Source organism: Rhincodon typus, chromosome 17, assembly GCF_021869965.1.
Source record: "Rhincodon typus isolate 14 chromosome 17, sRhiTyp1.1, whole genome shotgun sequence".
Classification (NCBI taxonomy): domain Eukaryota; kingdom Metazoa; phylum Chordata; class Chondrichthyes; order Orectolobiformes; family Rhincodontidae; genus Rhincodon; species Rhincodon typus.
Window position 1 is genome coordinate 39,866,856 of NC_063348.1, and position 18,945 is coordinate 39,885,800.

General features: G+C 41.8%; 1 protein-coding gene across 1 annotated transcript in view; it reads right to left on the minus strand.

Moving 5' to 3' along the window:
* Window positions 1-18,945, minus strand: part of LOC109927834 (doublecortin domain-containing protein 1-like) — a 395,969-nt gene that overhangs the window by 68,150 nt on the left and 308,874 nt on the right. Inside the window, exons 21-27 of the mRNA XM_048607351.1 lie at window positions 15,807-15,906; window positions 14,819-14,954; window positions 12,068-12,245; window positions 10,703-10,858; window positions 9,997-10,197; window positions 8,193-8,307; window positions 5,850-6,020 (exon numbers count right to left, since the gene is read on the minus strand). Of these exons, the coding sequence (XP_048463308.1) occupies window positions 5,850-6,020; window positions 8,193-8,307; window positions 9,997-10,197; window positions 10,703-10,858; window positions 12,068-12,245; window positions 14,819-14,954; window positions 15,807-15,906 (1,057 nt within the window). The remainder of the gene's footprint in view (window positions 1-5,849; window positions 6,021-8,192; window positions 8,308-9,996; window positions 10,198-10,702; window positions 10,859-12,067; window positions 12,246-14,818; window positions 14,955-15,806; window positions 15,907-18,945) is intronic.

Consider the following 18,945-nt stretch of genomic DNA (forward strand, 5'->3'; position numbering starts at 1 on the left):
GGACCCGAAACGTTAACTCTGTTTTCTCCTCCACAGATGCTGCCAGACCTGCTGAGCTTTTCCAGCAACTTTGTTTTTGTTCCTGATTTACAGCATCTGCAGTTCTTTTGGTTTTTCTTCACTCAAAAGGTTGGTAAACCTATAGAATTCTCTCCAATGGAACACAGTGGCAGTCAACACACAGAATATATTTAATAAAAAGTAGATTTTGAGAGGCTAAACATGCCAAGGGGAATGGAGAGAGAGCAAGAATATAGTTTAGAGATAGGGGATTAGCTATGAGTGGGCTCAATCAGCCAAATAGTCTACTCCTGTTCGTGCATTTTTTTAATTTCTATGATTTTATTTGAGCTTCAGGACTGATATGATGTTAGCTGTGCAAGCTGTATGTCTCAACTGCTGGCTGACAGTATCAAGTATCAATTCCACCAACATTGGGCAGCATGCCCATCAGGCTCACCCATAGTTTCCAACCTTAGAACACCATGTCCAGCAGTAGATGTGATTCTGCTACTGGACAACATTTATTAAATGATCTGGAATGTGCTGAGAATTATAATAGAAACCAATTTAAGATGATCATGCAGACCCATAGCTTAATGCATTCTGCACACCAGAAGCTGCATGAATGGATACACTGGGCCCTGTTTTATGCAGGCAAAATGAATTTCTACATATCTTGAACTTTTCTGTTGGGAAAAAAAAGAAGAGGGTCATGGAAACTGCCAATTTCTACTGCATTTCCATGATACTACCCTCCTTAATCAGATTTGACCTTCCTGGTTTGAGAACTAAGATCGACAGTTAACTGTTTCTGATGCATTTCCATGTCAACAATGGCCCAAGCCCTTCTCATGCAATATAAATTAGTGTCCCTTTTTCAAGCCTGGTTTCGTGCATCACAATCCTGATAAGTGCAAAATAAAAGTTGTGGCTTTATGTCTCCTTTAAGCAATGTATAGAAACATGTGCTGAGAATTTTAGATTCATAGAAACCCTACAATGCGGATAGAGGCCATTCAGACCATTGGTCTGCAGTGAATCTCCAGAGAACATGACACCCACATCCACACCCCCTCTCCAATTCCCCTAACCCTGCATTTCTGATGGCTAACCCACCTAACCTGCACATCTTTGAACTGTGGGGAGAAAACTGGAGCATCCGGTGGAAACCAATGCAGACATGGGGAGAATGTGCAAACTGCACACAAGGTCACTCAAGATTGGAATCAAACCCAGGACCCTGGTGCTGTGAGGCAACAGTGATAACCACTGTGCCACCCTTGTTAAGTAAGGTTGGAGGAAACCAAACAATAGTATAGCCTCTTTGGGCCAACTGACCTGTTTCTGTGCTGTAAATTAGATGCAAATTCATAACAACAAGTCTATAGTCCTGATGCTGGGACTGTTGGGGGGAGTGGGGTGGGGAGTAAGATACTCAGCCACATCGGGAGAGATCAGGTGAGAAAATGGTTTTTTCTCACATTGCATTTGCTTCTTTTGCAAATCATCTTCAATCTATGCCTCTGATTTTCCTTTTATGAGTGGCCATTGCTATTCTCTATCAACTGTGTCCAGACTTTGAAAGCTCCTATCAGATGTCCTCTTAGTTTTCCCTTCTCCAAGAGCAATAGTCAGGCTGTCAGTGAAAACCGCTATGGTCTTTCACGGGTTTATTGACAGACTGAATTTGGGAATGAGAGAAGGTACGTAAGCTGAATTGAGTACCTGGTTAATGGGTGGATGAAGATTGGTGAATCAAGTAACAGATCATTGCAACTGGAAGAAAAAACTTGATTAGTCCTGAATTTAAATATCCGAAATGTGATAGATTGGCCTCTTACTTCCAATTGTAACTTTAATCACTATTGACCATATCGAACTTCATAGCTGGAGTTACCAACTGTTCTCTTATGCTAATAAAAACGTGCTTCAAGTGGTTTAATTTGGTTGGAGCAGGTGGAACAATGGCAAAGAGATCTAGGGATAAGAGACATCAGTATGGGAACAGACTACAGAAGCTGGGACTATTCTCACTACAGCAGCAAAGGTTAAGAGTTGTGCAATACTGTGATTTGTTTTGATCAAGCAAATAAGGATAAATTGCTTTCTCAGGCAGGAAGATTGGCAACATAGGTTTAAAATAACCGACAAAAAAAAATCTAGACAGGAGATGAGAAGTGTTTTTTTTAACAGTCTTATATGATATAGTCTGGAATGGGCTGTCTGAAAGGATAGGGGAAGCAGATTTGAAAGGAAAACTGGATATATTGAAAACAGCAGGAGAGGGGAATTAATTGGATAGTTTTCTCAAACAACTAGCACAGACATAGTAAGCCACTGCAGTCTCCATTAGTGATGTAAGGTTTATTGAAAAGTACTCTTATTTAATTCATTCATGGCATGCAGGCATTTCTAGCTAGACAGCACATATCGTCCTGAGAAGGTAATAGTGATCTGCCTTATGTAAACAGCAACAGCCTATGGGGGTATTTGACCCGCGATGTTGCTAGGAAGGGAGATCTAGCGTTTTGACCCTGCAACAGAGAAGGAGCACTGATATAGTGTCAAATCAGGATGGCGTGTGACTTGGAGGGGGTAGAGGTGTTCCCATGCACCTGCTGTCGTTGTCCTCCCAAGTGCCAAAGGTCATGGGTTTGGGAGGTGCTGTCAATGGAGATTTGATGAGTTACTGTAGTGCACGTAGATGGTACACACTGTGAGTTTTCCATCACACACCTGACTTGTGCTTTGCAGATGGTGGGCAGGCATTTGGGTATCAGAAGATGAGTTATTCCCCCAAAGTTTATAGTGTTTTGCCTTTTCTCATAGACAGTGTTTATGTGCTGGTTCAGTTCAGTTTGTGGTCAATGATAATCCACATGAATAGGAAGAGAAAATGTTAAGAACATGTCTGGCAGCATCTGGAGAGGAAGAAACAGTTAATTCTTCAAATCCAATATGACTTTTTTTTTGAGACTCCATTCTGAAGAGGTGTCATATTAGACTCAAAACATTAACTCTGGGGTCTCTCTCCATACATGTTGCTAGACCTGAGTTCCTTCAGCATTTTCTTATTTTTGTATTTCAGATTTTTATAATTTGCAGTACTTCGTTTCTTTTTTGGTTGTAAGCTCCATGTTAGTGGGAGATCCTGCAATGGTAATGGCTTTGAAAAGCAAAAAAAGATGATTAAATTCTCACTTGTCAGAGATAGCCATTGTCTGTCACTCGTGTAACTTGGATATTATGAGACGTTTATCAATATTAGACATACCCATGCTGCATATAGACACGGACTGCTTCAGTATTTGTGTTGTCACAAATGGTGCTGAGCATTACTGAAAATTCCAACTTCTAATCCTTTTGATGGTAGGAAAGTCATAAGACAGCTGAAGATTTTTGGATCTAAGATCCAATCCTGAGAAACTCCTGATGTTCTGGGACTGAGAAGAATGACTGCAAATAATTACAGCTATCTTTCTTTGTGTTTGGTATACAACCAGCAAATGGAAAGCTTTCCCCTACCCCCACACTGATTCACACTGAATCCAGGTTTCCTAAGGCTTCTTGATACCATATTCTGTAAAATTGTGTCATGATGTCAAGGGTACTCTGTCTTCACATTTGGAGTTCAGGTCTTTTATCATATTTGAACCAAGGTTGTAATGAGGTCAGGAGTTAAGTGGCCTTGGCCCAACCCAGAGTGAGCACCTGTGTACAGTTTGTTGCTGAGTAAGTACCACTTGATAGCACTTTGATGAATCTTTCCAACACTTTGCTGATGATCAAGAGTAGGCTCAGAAGCAGCAACTGCCTGGCTTGGAATTATTTTGCTCTTCGTGGACTGGATGTACCTACATAATCTTCCACAGAGCTGGGCAGTTGCCAGTGTTGTAGCTGTACTAGAACAAATTGGCTAAAGGTGCAGTTTATTTTGGAGCAGAAGTCTTCATTACTATTGTTGAATTATTACCAGTGCCCATAGACTTGGCAACATCTAGTGCCTTTGACTTTTATTGATATCATGTGGAGTGAATCAAATTGGCAGAAGACCAGCGTCTATGCTATTGACCTTGGGAAGAAGCGGTAATGATTCATTCACTCAGCATTTTTGGGTTAAGATGATTGAAAATGCTTCAGCCTTGTCATTTGCATAGATGTGTTGGACACATTGGGCTCATGATTGAGAATGGGGATATTTGAGGACCCTCCTCCTCCTGTTAGTCATTAATTGCTGACTACCATTCAAAGCTGGATGTGACAGGACTGCAGAGCTCAGCTTTGATGCAATGGTTGTGGGATTGCCTGGCTCTGTCCATTGCATACTGTTTCCGAAAACCATAAGACATAGGAACAGAAGTATGTGACTATTTGGCCATTGAGTATGCTCTAACATTCAATAAGATCGTGGCTGGTCTGATAATTTTCAACTCCACTTTCCTGCCTTATCCTCATCAGTCTTGATTCCCGTCCTCTGTTTAGGATGCACATAGTCTTTTTACAGCTTCACCAGGTTGACATCTCATTTTTAGGATGCCTGGTGCTGCTTCTGGATTCTTCATTCAACTAGTGTCAATCCTATGGTATGACCATCATAAGAGTTTGACCATGAGGTTACAGATGGTGATTGAATATAGTTCTGCTGCTTCTAATGGTCACAGAACTCATGGATGCCCAGTTTTCAACTGCTGGATTAGTTTGAAGTCTGTCTCTTTTAGTATGGTGATAACCCCACACTATATGATGGAAGGTTATCCTCAATGTAAAGATGGGACTCTGTATTTTCAAGAACCTTGCGGTGATCACTCATACCAAAACTGCCATGGACAGTCACATCAGCATCAAGCATATCAGCAGCAAGTAGATCGGGGAGGACAATACCAAATTTTTTTTTTTCCCCCACTGGTAGGTTGCCCCACTACTTGCCATATACCCATTCTAACAATTATATTCTTTAGGACTTGGCTAGCTTGTTAGTAGTGGTGCTACTGAACTACATCTATTGATGGACATTTAAGTCTCCTGCCCAGAGTACATTATATTCACCCACAGTGCTGCTTCCAATTGATGTTCAACATGAGGGAATACTGACTCATCAGCTGAGAGGGAGCTGGTAATCAGCAGGATGCTGGTTTCTTTCCATGTATGATCTGAAGACATGATGTCTCATGGGTCAATGCTGAGGACTCCCCAAGCAATTCCGTTCAGACTATGTAAACACTGCTACTATCTCTGCTGGGCCTGTCTTTTCTACTGGTGGAACAGGACAGAACCGGGATGGTGATGGAAGTGCCTGATTCATGGAATCATACCTAACAGACTGCTGCTTCACTGATCTTTGGGACAACTCTCCCAATTTAGGCATGTCCCTAGATAGTAGCAAGGACTTTGCAGGGTGCTCTAATAGTTTATAGCAAGGGAGGCATTTGGCAGGCTAGATCTTCACTCGTTTGTAATCACTGGACCACATTCAGGTATCCTTTGGTGGTCATTGTTGTTGGTCACTGCAGGATGTTTGTATCTCATACAGAGCAGTATGGGACAATATTTCAAATGGATAAACATTTGCTAATCTTTGGTTTAAAGAGAATCGCACTGTCCAGAACCAAGAATTTTTTTATTTGGCTTGATTATTGCTTTAATCCTGTAATATTAGAAAATAAAACAAAATACGTATTCCAAGTAAGCAAAATTTCTCAAAGCCTGTTTTGACATTGGTTTGAACTTTATCAATTAGCTGAAATAACTGCTCCAAAAATCTATATATTTGCAAATATAAATTAGTTAAAATATTCAATCCAATTTATAAAATAGTTAACTATAAATGGGGCTTCTGATTCACTTACAGGTTGGTCTAATTCCTCTGTTTTACAGATGCAGAAGGTGCACACAGAGGCCTGGTTGGCTGCTGTGATTTCTTTGTCCAATGCTGAGGTATAAAAAGCATTCAGAACGTTTATCTCTGGCATCCAGAACCATTTCTGATTAGCAGCTCCATAACTGTATGCTTTATACTTCTGTGGTGAGATATTAAAAATATTACTTTAAAGAAATGTAAATTCAGATAAAGTGTGATCTTTGTAGATGTCATTTAAAGGTACAACATTTGGAGATACTGAGCTTTCAACTGGGGTTGGCTCTTGCCACTGAATCAGGAAATCATTTTCAAGTTCCAGTTATGTGCATCCTGCAAATAATCTAGGTTGCAACATTTGCCAGAATGTCCCTGCTCTTCTTTTAAATAGTGCCATACGGAATTTTGCATGTTTCCCAAAGAGGGCACATGAGGATTTGTTTTTCACATCTTATCTGGAAAACAGGAGCTCTGAAGTATAAGACTTCATCTGTACTTCATTGAGGCAATATTTTAAATGACATGCCCATGTTTCTAGTAGTGGGACTCAAACCCACACACTTCTGACTCAGTAGCAAGTGTGCTACTACCTGCTGAATCATAGCTGATACTCTGTGTTCGCCAATTTGTTTACCTCAGGGTCCCATATATAACAGTGAAGTAAAGGACGAGATTTAGCTGCTTGTGTGTTGGTGAGTAAATATGGAAACACAGGATAATCTCTTTCTCTGAAAGGCATCATGGGGATTTTCGTATTCGCCCTCAGTGTTGTAATAAAGTGTCAGACTAGGTTGTGCACTCAAAAGTCTGGAGAAGGGCTTGAATGCACAGCTTTCTGACTCAAACTCAATATTGTTACCTCTGAGAGAAGTCTCCTATGATAGATTCAGCCATCTTTTAAACTCATTTGGGCACTGGATTTTATAATGCCTAAGGTAAGCTAGTGTAAGACTACACCCTCCATATTAGAGACAACAAGGTGCAGAGCTGGATGAACACAGCAGGCCAAGCAGCATCATAGGAGCAGAAAGGCTGATGTTTCGGGCCTAGACCCTTCATCAGAAATGGGGGAGGGGAAGGGGGTTCTGAAATAAATAGGGAAAGAGGAGGAGGCGGATAGAAGATGGATAGAGGACAGGATAGGTGGAGAGGAAACAGACAGGTCGAAGAGGCGGGGATGGAGCCAGTAAAGGTGAGTGTAGGTGGGGAGTTAGGGAGGGGATAGGTCAGTTCAGGGAGGACGGACAGGTCAAGGGGGCGGGATGAGGTTAGTAGGTAGGAGATGGGGGTGCGGCTTGAGGTGGGAGGAGGGGATAGGTGGGAGGAAGAACAGGTTAGGGAGGCGGGGACGAGCTGGACTGATTTTGGGATGCGGTAGGGGGAGGGGAGATTTTGAAGTTTGTGAAATCCACATTGATACCATTGGGCTGCAGGGTTCCCAAGCGGAATATGAGTTGCTGTTCCTGCAACCTTCGGGTGGCATCGTTGTGGCACTGCAGGAGGCCCAGGATGGACATGTCGTCTGATGAATGGGAGGGGGAGTTGAAATGGTTTGCGACAGGGAGGTGCAGTTGTTTATTGCGAACCGAGTGTAGGTGTTCTGCAAAGCGGTCCCCTAGCCTTCGCTTGGTTTCCCCGATGTAGAGGAGGCCACAACGGGTATATCTTCCTCCTACATATCCCCTCCTCCCACCTCAAGCCGCACCCCATCTCCTACCTACTAACCTCATCCTGCCCCCTTGACCTGTCCATCCTCCCTGGACTGACCTATCCCCTCCCTAACTCCCCACCTACACTCACCTTTACTGGCTCCATCCCCGCCTCTTCGACCTATCTGTTTCCTCTCCACCTATCCTCTCCTCTATCCATCTTCTATTCGCCTCCCCCTCTCTCCCTATTTATTTCAGAACCCCCTTCCCCTTCCTCATTTTTGATGAAGGGTCTAGGCCCGAAACGTCAGCCTTTCTGCTCCTATGATGCTGCTTGGCCTGCTGTGTTCATCCAGCTCTGCACCTTGTTGTCTCGGATTCTCCAGCATCTGCAGTTCCTACTACCTCCATATTAGAGTTACTTTGAATCCTAACTTCTGCAATTGCACAAAGTGGGAAGATAAAGTAAAAATGCATTCTTAACGTGATGGCCACAGTAAATGTAACATTGCTGTTTCTGCATTGGATACCTTAAGCCTGTGATTTTTTTTGATTTGACATGATTTTGTATGCTTTTATGGCAGTCAAATAGTTCCCACCAGACCATGTATGTTAATATTTCATTATAATTACACAGTTCAAATAAAGTTCAACTTTGAATGGAACGATGGAATTTTTTTGCTGACCTGAAGAATAATTGAACATCCCTGAACTTCCATCACACTTTTGCCATCACCCGAGTTTATTTGGGCCATTGAGACTGCAAGCACCAGATCAGGATTACCCATTAAATGGAAAGTTCTGTTGATAGTCAATGTACAAAGTTTCAGTTGTGTTAGCAATGGAGAAGTGAATTACTTCACACAGGCTCAGGTTTAAATCAACGAGGCAGATTGTTCTCTCCTTCCAACTGAGACTAAACATTACAACATAAAAAAATAGGAGCAAGATGAGGCCATAGGCACCTTGAGCCTATTTTGATACTCAGTAAAATTGTGGTTGAGATTTTGCAGCAATTCTACTTTTCTATCCTATCTCTTGATTCCCTTACTGTTCAAAAATCTATTGACCCAGTCTTGAATATGCTCAATTATTCAGCATCTGCAGAATATCAACACACTGGCTTTTCAGTGAAGATAATTCTTCTCATAGTATTTTAATAGAAGAGTGGCATGGTGGCTCAGTGGTTCACACTGCTGCCTCACAGTGTCAGGGACCTGGGTTCGATTCCATCCTCAGGCGACTGTCTGGGTGGAGTTTGCACATTCTCCCTGGGCCTGCATGGGTTTCCTCCAGTGCTCTGGTTTCCTCCCACAGTTCAAAGATGTGCAGGCTAGGTGGATTGGCGATGCTAAATTGTCCATAGTGTTCAGGGATGTGTAGATTAGGTGGGTTATAGGGGGATGGGTCTGGGTGGGATGCTCTGCGGATCAGTGTGGATTTGTTGGGCCAAGGGGCCTGTTTCCACACTGGACAGATTCTATGATCTATAGTACAAGAATAGGGAGTCAGATATTTAAGACTATTAGCTTCATCCAGGACTCAACAACCTGGGAGAACAGTCTTTTGGTATTCAGCCTGTCAAGCACTTTCAAAATTGTATAACTTTCACAAAGACCACTTCTTGTTTATCTTGATATTTTTAAAACCATTACATTCAACTTCTAAACAAAGGTCAATCTCACATCCTAAAAACAATCTAGTGGACCTTCTGGTTGTAGATGGCTACAAATACAAGCTGTCTCTTTTGCATTGTCATGCTTTGATGTAGGCATGGAGGGCTCAAGAATTGATTGTATGTGGAATGGGTGCAAGGAACAAATCTGCTGAAGTGGAGGACAGTAGCTGAGGAGAGTGAATCAATAATATATAACATACTTTAAAGACAGGATGCAAAGTTGGATTCTCAGCAGTTTATTGGGACCACTCAATGGATTTGGAGCTGGATGATTTAAACGTTGCAACAGCATAGCTTCAAACACAGGACAAAATTTAAAAAAAGTCTGAAATGTAACCTTTTCAATGATTTTTCTTCACCTGTATTTATCCAGTCTTTTAACAAAGCATACCACCCATTTCAGAAATGAGTGTTTATATGCGATATTGTTAAAAGCAAATTTCTTGACTGAGGTAAATCTACCAGGAAGTTGGTTTAAGAAAAGAAAAAGATTGTTTCATAAAGAGTTACTTCTGGAATATTATATCCAGTTCAGGTCACACATCAACATATTTTGACATTATATCAGCACATCCTTTATTACCTATTGGCTAAAACACTGAGCTTCGTCACCTTAACAGTAGTTGATGAACACTTTGACCGCATGGAACTGCAGCAGTTCAAGATGAATGTCCACATCACCCTCTCAAGGACAACAAATCATGTGCTACAAACACCCATTTTATTATTGCCATCCACTACCTAAGACAAACTCAATAATAACTACAGCACTCAACTGCAACCAAACCTTTCGAGAAAGGATGTTTGTCTACCTGTTGTCTTCTCTCCATATCCAGCGTTGAAAGATGTCATCAGCTTTCTTCTCCACCAGTGTCACTTCAGTGCCTGGCCGTGCATTCATCTCCGGAATGCCTACCACAAGCCAAGGACTGCTGCAGTTCATGATGTGTCCGTCTTGGAACTGAAACTGCTGCTGATGTATCCGTTGTGGTTTGAGAAGTTTGGGCTGGGGCCTGTGGGCAAACATGATCTGTAAGTTGTGTCAATTACATAAAAAAAACTTCCGAAAATCTTGGGGACAGAAGATTGAAAGTCTCCCACACAAGGCCACCAAGACAGTAGAACACGTAAAGCCAAGACCTGGCTAAGGTAAACTCCTAACAGGGCTTCTCTGGTAAAAGATGGAAGTGAGACATAAATGAGAGAAAGGGGTGTCAGCTATATTGTGGTCCGTACTTACTAGTATGTGAGGTCAACTTATTATAAGGGGGATTGATGTCAAATTGTCCCTTTTCACTGGTTCTATGTCCTGGATCTCCATAACAGTGATTCTCTTGAGCAAATAAATGGCAATGGTTCAAGAAGAAGACCAACCAACATTTCTCAAAGATAAATACGGATAGAAAATAAACTGTGGGTAATTCTATTCAATGAATGCTTATATTCCGAGAAGGAAATCTTTAAAAAAAATTAGCTGTCTGCGTCCACTATCAGATAATCAAAAAAGTGGTGATTAACCTGTATTTATTGTATAAATTAATGTTCGTGAAAGACTTCCCATCTTCTTGCCATGAGACTTCATCATCATCAAATTCCTTTGAACATCTTTCCCACGGATAATGTTCCTTAGGGTAATGGGCATCGAGAGTAAGATGGGTCCTGGTATGTGCATCACTGGAAAATACAGACAACCATAGCTGCATTTTTCATATCTAATTTAACTATATATTTCCTTAGAGGGCCCTGTAAGCTTTTTAATACACCATGTTGTTCTCACACCAACATTTCTGTCCTGGGCCTGCAGCAATGTTCCAATGAAGCACAATGCAAGCTTGAGGAACAACACCTCACTTTTCACTGAGGCACTTTACAGTGTCTAGGACTCAATATTGAATTCCACAACTTCAGAGCCTAACCATATGACATCTGTCCTCTACTTTTCTTACAGTACCCTGAACCCCTGACAAAGCTGCCTTGTCTTATTTACTTTGTTCTCAGGTCAGAGGACCCATTTTCTTTCTTTCACATCTTAATTTACACTCATTTTATGTCTCCATACCTGTGTCACCAAAATTTGGAACCCATTTGAGTTTTCCATAGCATCTGTTCCCCTCATTCCTCCTCCATCTCTGTCAAAAGTATAAAAACTACCTTCTTCCAATCCCCTCAGTTATACAGAAGAGTCATATCAGACTCAAAAAAAATAATTCTGCTTCTCTCTCCACAGATGATGCCAGACCTGCTGAGTTTCTCCAGCATTTTCTGTGTTTATTTCAGATTTCCAACATTTGCAGTATTGTGCCTTTTTTTCTATTGGCTGGAGGACTTGTAATCAGAGTTCAAAAATTTACAGTAATTGCTAAAAATACTCTAGGGAGGGATGTGAAATTATTTTATGTAGCAAGTTGTTATATTCTGGAACTAACTGGGTGAAAGGGTGATAGAACCAAATTCAACAGTGAATCCCAAAAGAGAGATGAATAAATACTTGATAAGGAGAAATTGGAAGTGATCAGTCAAAAGAGTATGGGAGTAAATATAATTGGACAGCTCTTTCAAACAGCCAACGCAGCATGGGCAGGACAGACCCCTATTGTGCTGTATAATTCAGTAAGTATGAACTAATCTTGCATTCTTATGTCTTCTTTTACAATACTGTAAAATGCTTCACTGTCAAAAAGTATTGTTGAATACATATTCACATTCTGCTGATTATATGCTAAAATATTCTTATAAAAGCCTAAATAAATGCCATTGGACTTTGCTTCCAACCAGTATTTGTCCATTTAGATAGGACTGTGATTGAAGAATGTAGTCAATATATCAAACACAAATGGCTAAAACAGCTTTGCTATATTTAACACAAAGGCATCAATTCCTTACAGTAGATCAGTTAAGATGTTTCTGTCCTCATTATGATTTTCATCAGTTGTTGCAGTGCCTGATTGATTTTGCTTATCTGCTTCATAAGTATTTTCTTCATGGTTAATGGACATGACACATTCAGCTAATGCCAACTTAGCTCCAGGCATAAGAGTACCTACAACCTCAAGGACCAAACCTGCAAGGTAATAAGCATACATTTAATAGGATGTTTTATGCTGTTTTTTAAGAAAAGAAATTTGCTTTTGAATTGTCCCTTTTATGACTTTAGAATGTCCCAAGCATGGTACAATCAATGGAAATCTTTTTGAAGTGTAGGAAATGCAGCAACCAATTTACACACAGCATGCTTCCCCAAATAGCAATATAAAAATGATCAGATATTATGACTTTAGTCAAGAGTTAAATATTGGGCAGGATATTGGACATAATTTCCCGGCTCCTCTTTTCAGTAACACCAAGGGATCTTTCACTTCTACTTAAGAGAGAAGACAGGACCTCAGTTTACGGGAAAGACAACAAAAGTAGAACACTATTATAGAATGATAGTGTGTGTTGTGTGGCTAAATGGGACAGACTTCGAACAGGTCTCGCAACTCAAGACTGGTCATCCACGAGGCACTATGAGCCATCAACAGCAGCAAAATTGTACTCCAAATCAGAAGTGGGGATGTTCGCTGATCATTGCACAATATTCAGCACCATATGCAACTCCTTAGATACTGAAGCAATCCATGTTCAAATGCAACAAGATTTGGATAATATCCACCTTTGGGCTGATAAGTGGCAAGTAACATTTATGCCACATAAATGCCAGGCTATGACCATCACCAATAACAGACAACCTAACCACCGCCCCTTGACATTCAATGGTGTTAACATCACTGAATCCCCCACTATCAACAACGGGCATTATCATTGACCATAAACTCAACTGAACTCATCACATAAACACAATGGCTACAAGAGCAGGTCAGCGGCTAGGAATTCATGCTGCAAGTAACTCATCTCCTGACATCCCAAAGCCTGTCCACTGTCTACAAGACACAAGTGAAGAATGTATTAGAACAATCCCCACTTGTCTGAATGAGTACAGCCCCAACAACTCTCAAGAAGCTTGACACCATCTAGGACAAAGCATCCCGCTGGATTGGCATTACATCCACAAGCATTCACTCCCTCCACCACCGACGCTCAGCAGCAGCAGTGTGTACTATCTACAAGATGCCCTGCAGAAATTCACCAAAGATCCCCAGACAAGCACCTTCCAAACCCATGATCACTTCCATCTGGAAGGACAAGGGCAGCAGATACATGGGAACATCATCAACTTCAAATTCCCCTCCAAGCCACTCACCATCCTGATTTAGAAACACATTGTGGTTCCTTCACTGTTGCTGGGTCAAAATCCTGGAATTCCCTCCCAAATGGCATTGTGGGCCAGTCCTAGAAGGCAGCTCATCACCATCTTCTCAAGGGCAACTAGGTATGGTTAATAAATACTGGCCAGCCAGCAATGCCCACATCCCACAAATTAATTTAAAAATTATTCAGTGCATTAGGGGTTTCTTCTGTCTGTCCTGTGTTGGCTGTTTGAAAGAGCTGACCAGTTGTAGTTACCCCTATACTCTTTTGCCTTATTACTTCAAATTCCAAAATTATAGCTGAATTTTGTGCTTAAGTCTCTAGAGCTGGGCTTAAACTGGCAACACTCTCATCTAGAGGCAAGACAGCTACTCATTGAGCCACTTCAGCAGCAGTACTTAGATCAGAGTTATAGTCTTGCTGGAATCTCATACTGATGCTTTGGAGCTTTGGAGCTTCAGCAAGTAACTGAAGGCTTGTGACAACCGTACCCTCTTTCTAACAAACCTCCAAGAAATACAGAGTCCCCTTGGACGACCAACAGGACAAAGTTATTAATCTTCCACCATTTCTGATGACATATGTGGGGATCTAGGAGAATCCTTATCTGCTATCTTGTTTCCTTTCTTCATATTGTGCACGTTGAGAGATGATATTTTGTGGACTGTGTTTCTTAAAGGATTTTCAGGCTTGCGCTCTGAGAAGGTGGTGGTGAGCTGCCGTCTCAGACCACTGCAGTCCAACTGCTGTGGGTTGACCCACAATGCCATTTGGGAGGGAATTCAAGGATTTTGACCCAGCAACAGTGAAGGAACAGCAATATTTTTCCAACTCAGGATGGTGAGTGGCTTGGAGGGGAATTTGAAGTTGATGGTGTTCCCATATATATGCCCAACCAATTTCCTTGGGAAAATTAAGCAAATACTGTTTCCTTGGAAGTGTCCATTTTTTTTCTGGTAAAAATATTGTTGACAAACTGAGGAGCCCCATCACACCATAAAGATTCATCTCCTGCCCTTCAATACCTGCCTGATCAGAAAAGCCTGGTTATGTATGTATGTATCGGGATTAGCTCACTGAGGAAAGTTGGGTATTGACAGCAATCAATAGGACGTGGTTGAGAGGAGAGACGGGGTGGGGGGATTGCTGCCCATCATGACTGTTAGCAGTGTTGATTGTGGCATAAGCTTGAGTGACCAGGGAGATGAGAGCTAATTTTCAAGGATGGGGATTGGTGTTCGTCTGTGTGGAGTGGTCCACCAGTAGCCTATTTGCTCTGAATCTGTGAGTGGGATGAGCACACCTCTCCATCATGTTAGAGGTTTAGTTGGTGGCTTGGTGCTGAGACATTGCTGCTCTGTCAAATTTCCAAGTTATCGATTATACCTTTGGGGTTGCGCATGGCACAGTAGCTGCGGATTAAAGCAACATCACATGTCAGATTGTTAAGGCGGAGACGTTTCCTCTGCAGCAACAAGGTTAGGTTAGGATCTATCCACGCCTCTCCACAAGAAACATACACCTGAAAGATAGAGTCATAGAGCCATTAAGGCACAGGTAAAGGCCATTTCACCCATTGAGTCCATGTTAGGCCTCCGTAGAGCAATCCAGTCAGTTAAATTCTCCTGCTTGCCTCTGATAGCCCTGCATGTCTATTTCCCTCAAGCTCTCACCCAATTTCCTTTTGCGATCATTGATTGTCTCTGAGTCTACCATTCCTGTGGGCAGCAGGTCCCAGGTCATCGTCACTCATTGAGCAAAAATATTGTTCATCACGTTTCTCCCACATCTCTTGTCAATCATGCCCCTAGTCCTTGCACCATTAGTTAGCAAGAGCAACTTCTCTACGTCTACCTTACCAAAGCTGTCATAATCATGTAAACCTATACAAAGTCTTTCGTCACTGTCTTTTGCTCCAGAGTGAATAATTCCTGTCTATTTAACCTAATCTTGTGCCATTCTGGTAAGTCTCATCTATACCCTCTAGAATATTCAGAACCTTCCTCAAAGGTGTTGAAAATGCTGAAAGAATTCAATAGAGCAGACTCGGATGCGCAAATCAAGAATGAGACTTAAAATTCAGGATAGATGATTAGGGGAGAAATCAGAAATAATTTTTTCACATAAAATATGTTGGTGAATTTCAAGGCTGTGATTGATAGTCAAAGTTATGTGGCAAAGGTATTAAATTAATAAGTTTTAAAATCCTCTTATGGGGCATGAGCATTGTTTTCAAGGTTAGCATCTATTGCTTTTTCTTAATTGTAAACGAGGATATGTCGGTGGCCTTTTTAGCAGCTCGTGGCTTAGGTACACATAGTATTGTTAAGGAGGAGCTTCCAGATTTTGACATAGTGACAGAGGTCAAACTTACCAACTGATCCCTCTGGAGATCTCTCAGAAGAGTATGTTCTTTCCCAGTTTCATCAAACAGCCTGCGGGCTGCAAAAGGCAATCCCAGCATCAAGGTGCACCTATTGAAAGAATTCAGTCAACCCAGAACGCCTTGTATGTAGCACATAGTACGTGGCTAATGGCAATGCCCTACTCCTGTTCCTTTGTTGCTGACCCCAAGTTACATAATTCTGTAGTAAGATCAATATTAACGATCTCCACGGTCAGAGGTATCACTGGCCTCAAATGATCAGAATTGTAATGGATCTGCCAATGTGGTAGCACCAAGTCTTTTCCATGTAAATTGTAGGTTGAACTAGCATCTTGGTTGCACTTGCATATCCTGAATTATCATGGAGCAAATAATTTAATGATTCAAACCAATCTTCCAAAACAACAACTTGTATTTATATTGCACTTTTAATATAATAAAGATTCCTTAGGTTCTCTACAGGAGTGTTAATGAATGTGCACACCAAGCCATGTAAGGTGATAATAAGTCAGATGATCAATAGTTTTGTCAAACAGATAACATTTAAGAAGCATCTTAAAGGAGGAGAGAGTGTTAGGAAAGTGTTGTGGCTAGGGTGGGAATCCCAGATCTAAGGACTTTGGTTGCTGAAGGTATGACCACTGATGGTCCAGCACTTAAAACTGGAGATGCTTAAGAAGCCAGCATTGGAGGAGAGAAGATATTCAGGAGGGTTGTACAGCTAAAGCAGAAAGAGACTGAGAGAGGGCAAGGGAAGGATACAAGATGAGAATTTTAAAATCAAACATTACTTAACCAAGATAAGTTAGCATGCACAGTAGTGCTGGGTAAATAGGACTTCTTGCAAGTTAAGATTCCAATTGGATAAACAGTCTATCCAGGTGAAGCAGCATTTCACCTGTACTGCCTCCAATCTGGTCTAATACATTTGCTGCACCCGATGTAGCCTACTCTATATTGGAGAAACCAAACACAGACTGGTGACACTTTGCAGAATACCTCCAGTCTATGCACAAGCATGACCCCGAACATCCCATAGTCGGTCATTTTAACACAGCATCCTGCTTGCATGCCCACTTGTCTGTCCTCAGCATGCTGCAGTGCTCCAGTGAATCACAGTCCAAACTGGAGGAACAACAACTCATCTTCAAACTAGGCACTTTACAGCCTTCTGGACTTAATATCGAGTTCAGCACTTTCAAATCGTGAACGTATTCCTATTCCTTCACTTTCTTTTAGCTTTACTTGTTACATTTTCTATCACCATGTCCTGTCTCTCCTCCCCCCGCTCCAGTAGGACTATCTGTTCTTTCCTGTTTGGCAGTTAGACACACCATTGTTCTGCCATTCTCACTATCTGATGATATAATCTGCACTATCAACAGCCTCTCTCTCTAGCAGTGCACCCCTCCACAGCCCCACTATTGCTTAAATGCTGCCTCCTCCACAACTTCACGTCAGGTCTGATGAAGAGTCATCTAAATGCGAAACATTAGCTTGCTCTCTCTCCACGGATGCTGCCTGACCTGCTGTGCCTTCTAGTATTTTTTGTTTCCAGCACAGACTGCAGCATCTGCAGTAATTTGCTCCTATTTGGTTAAGATAAGGTTAGCACATATTTGGCTCACCTCTGGTTTCTGAATGATAGAAAGTGAAAAATCAGCCAGAAGTGTGTTGGAATAGTCAAGCTAATAGGAAACAAAGACATGGATAAGGGTTTCAGCAGCAGTTGAGCTGAGGCAGGAGTCTTAGTAATGGCACAAATTGTCAAAAATTTACCTTGGGGTCAAAAATGGCATCAAGGTTGCAAATAGAATGCTTCAACCTCAAACTGGGAAACCAAAGACATGGCTTACTTTTCCTAATATTTGGTTGGAGAAAATTTCTGTTTATTCTGTATTGAATGTAGGATAAGCAATCTGACAAATTCAAGATGAGGAAGGAGTCAAGACAGGTTGTTCTATAGGAGAGCTGGGTATTGTCAGTGTACATGTGGAAGTTAGTGCTTTGTTTTCAGGGTGTTTGCTTTCAGGAGTTAAAAATAGGCCTTTGAAAGTCACCAGATGTAAAAGTACATGAATATGAAAAAAAATCCATTTTGGAAATAATTTTTTGACTTTGATTTGGTCAAAATGGAGGAAGGCGAGAGCAGTCCTAGCGAGGACGAGGGAGTCCCTATCACTGTTTTGGGAGGGAAGGGAGGGAGTGAAGCTGAAGTGCGGGAGGTGGGTCAGACCCGGTTGAGGGCCCTGTCAAACATGGTGCTGTGGAATCCTCATTTATGGAAGAAGGTGGACATTTCGCAGGCCCCCTTGTCGAAGTTGCCATCATCAGAACAGATGTGATGGAGGAACTGCGAGAATGGAATAGAGCCTTTACACGAAGTAGGGTGTGAGGATGTACAGTCAAGATAACTGTGGGAGTCGGTTGGTTGATTTGTAGTGGTTATTGGTGGCCAGCCTATCTCCAGAGATGTTGAGGAAGGGAAGGGAGGAGTTAGAGCTGGACCAGATGAAGGTGAGAGTGGGGTGGAAATTGGAAGTAAAATTGATAAAGTTTTCCAATTCCGGACAAGAATGAAGTGCAGCACTGATGATATCATCAACATACCAGACAAAGAGTTCTGGGTGGAGGCCAGAATAGGACAGGAACAAGGAGTGTTCCATGTACCTCACAAAGAGATAGGTATAACTGGAGCCCATGCAGGTACCCATGGCCACCATTCTGACCAGAAGAAAGTGGGAGGAGTTAGAAGAGAATTTATTCAGGGTGAGGATAAGCTTAGCCAGTCAGAGGATGGTGGTGGTGGATAGGAATTATTCAGGCTTTTTTTCCAGGAAGAAGTGGAGAGCTCTAAGACCATTCTGGTGGGGGATGAATGTGTAAAGGGATTGCACGTCCATGGTAAAGAGGAAGCAGCTTGAGCCCACAAACTGGAAATTCTGAAACTGACATAAAGCCTCAGAAGAATCACAGATGTAAGGAGGAAAAGACTGGACAACGTGAGAAAAGAAAATGAGTTGAGATAGAAGGAAATAAGTTCTGTGGGGCAGGAGCAAGCAAATACACTGGATCAGCCTGGGCAGACCTATTTGTGGATTTTGGGAAGGAGGTAGAAGGAAGCTGT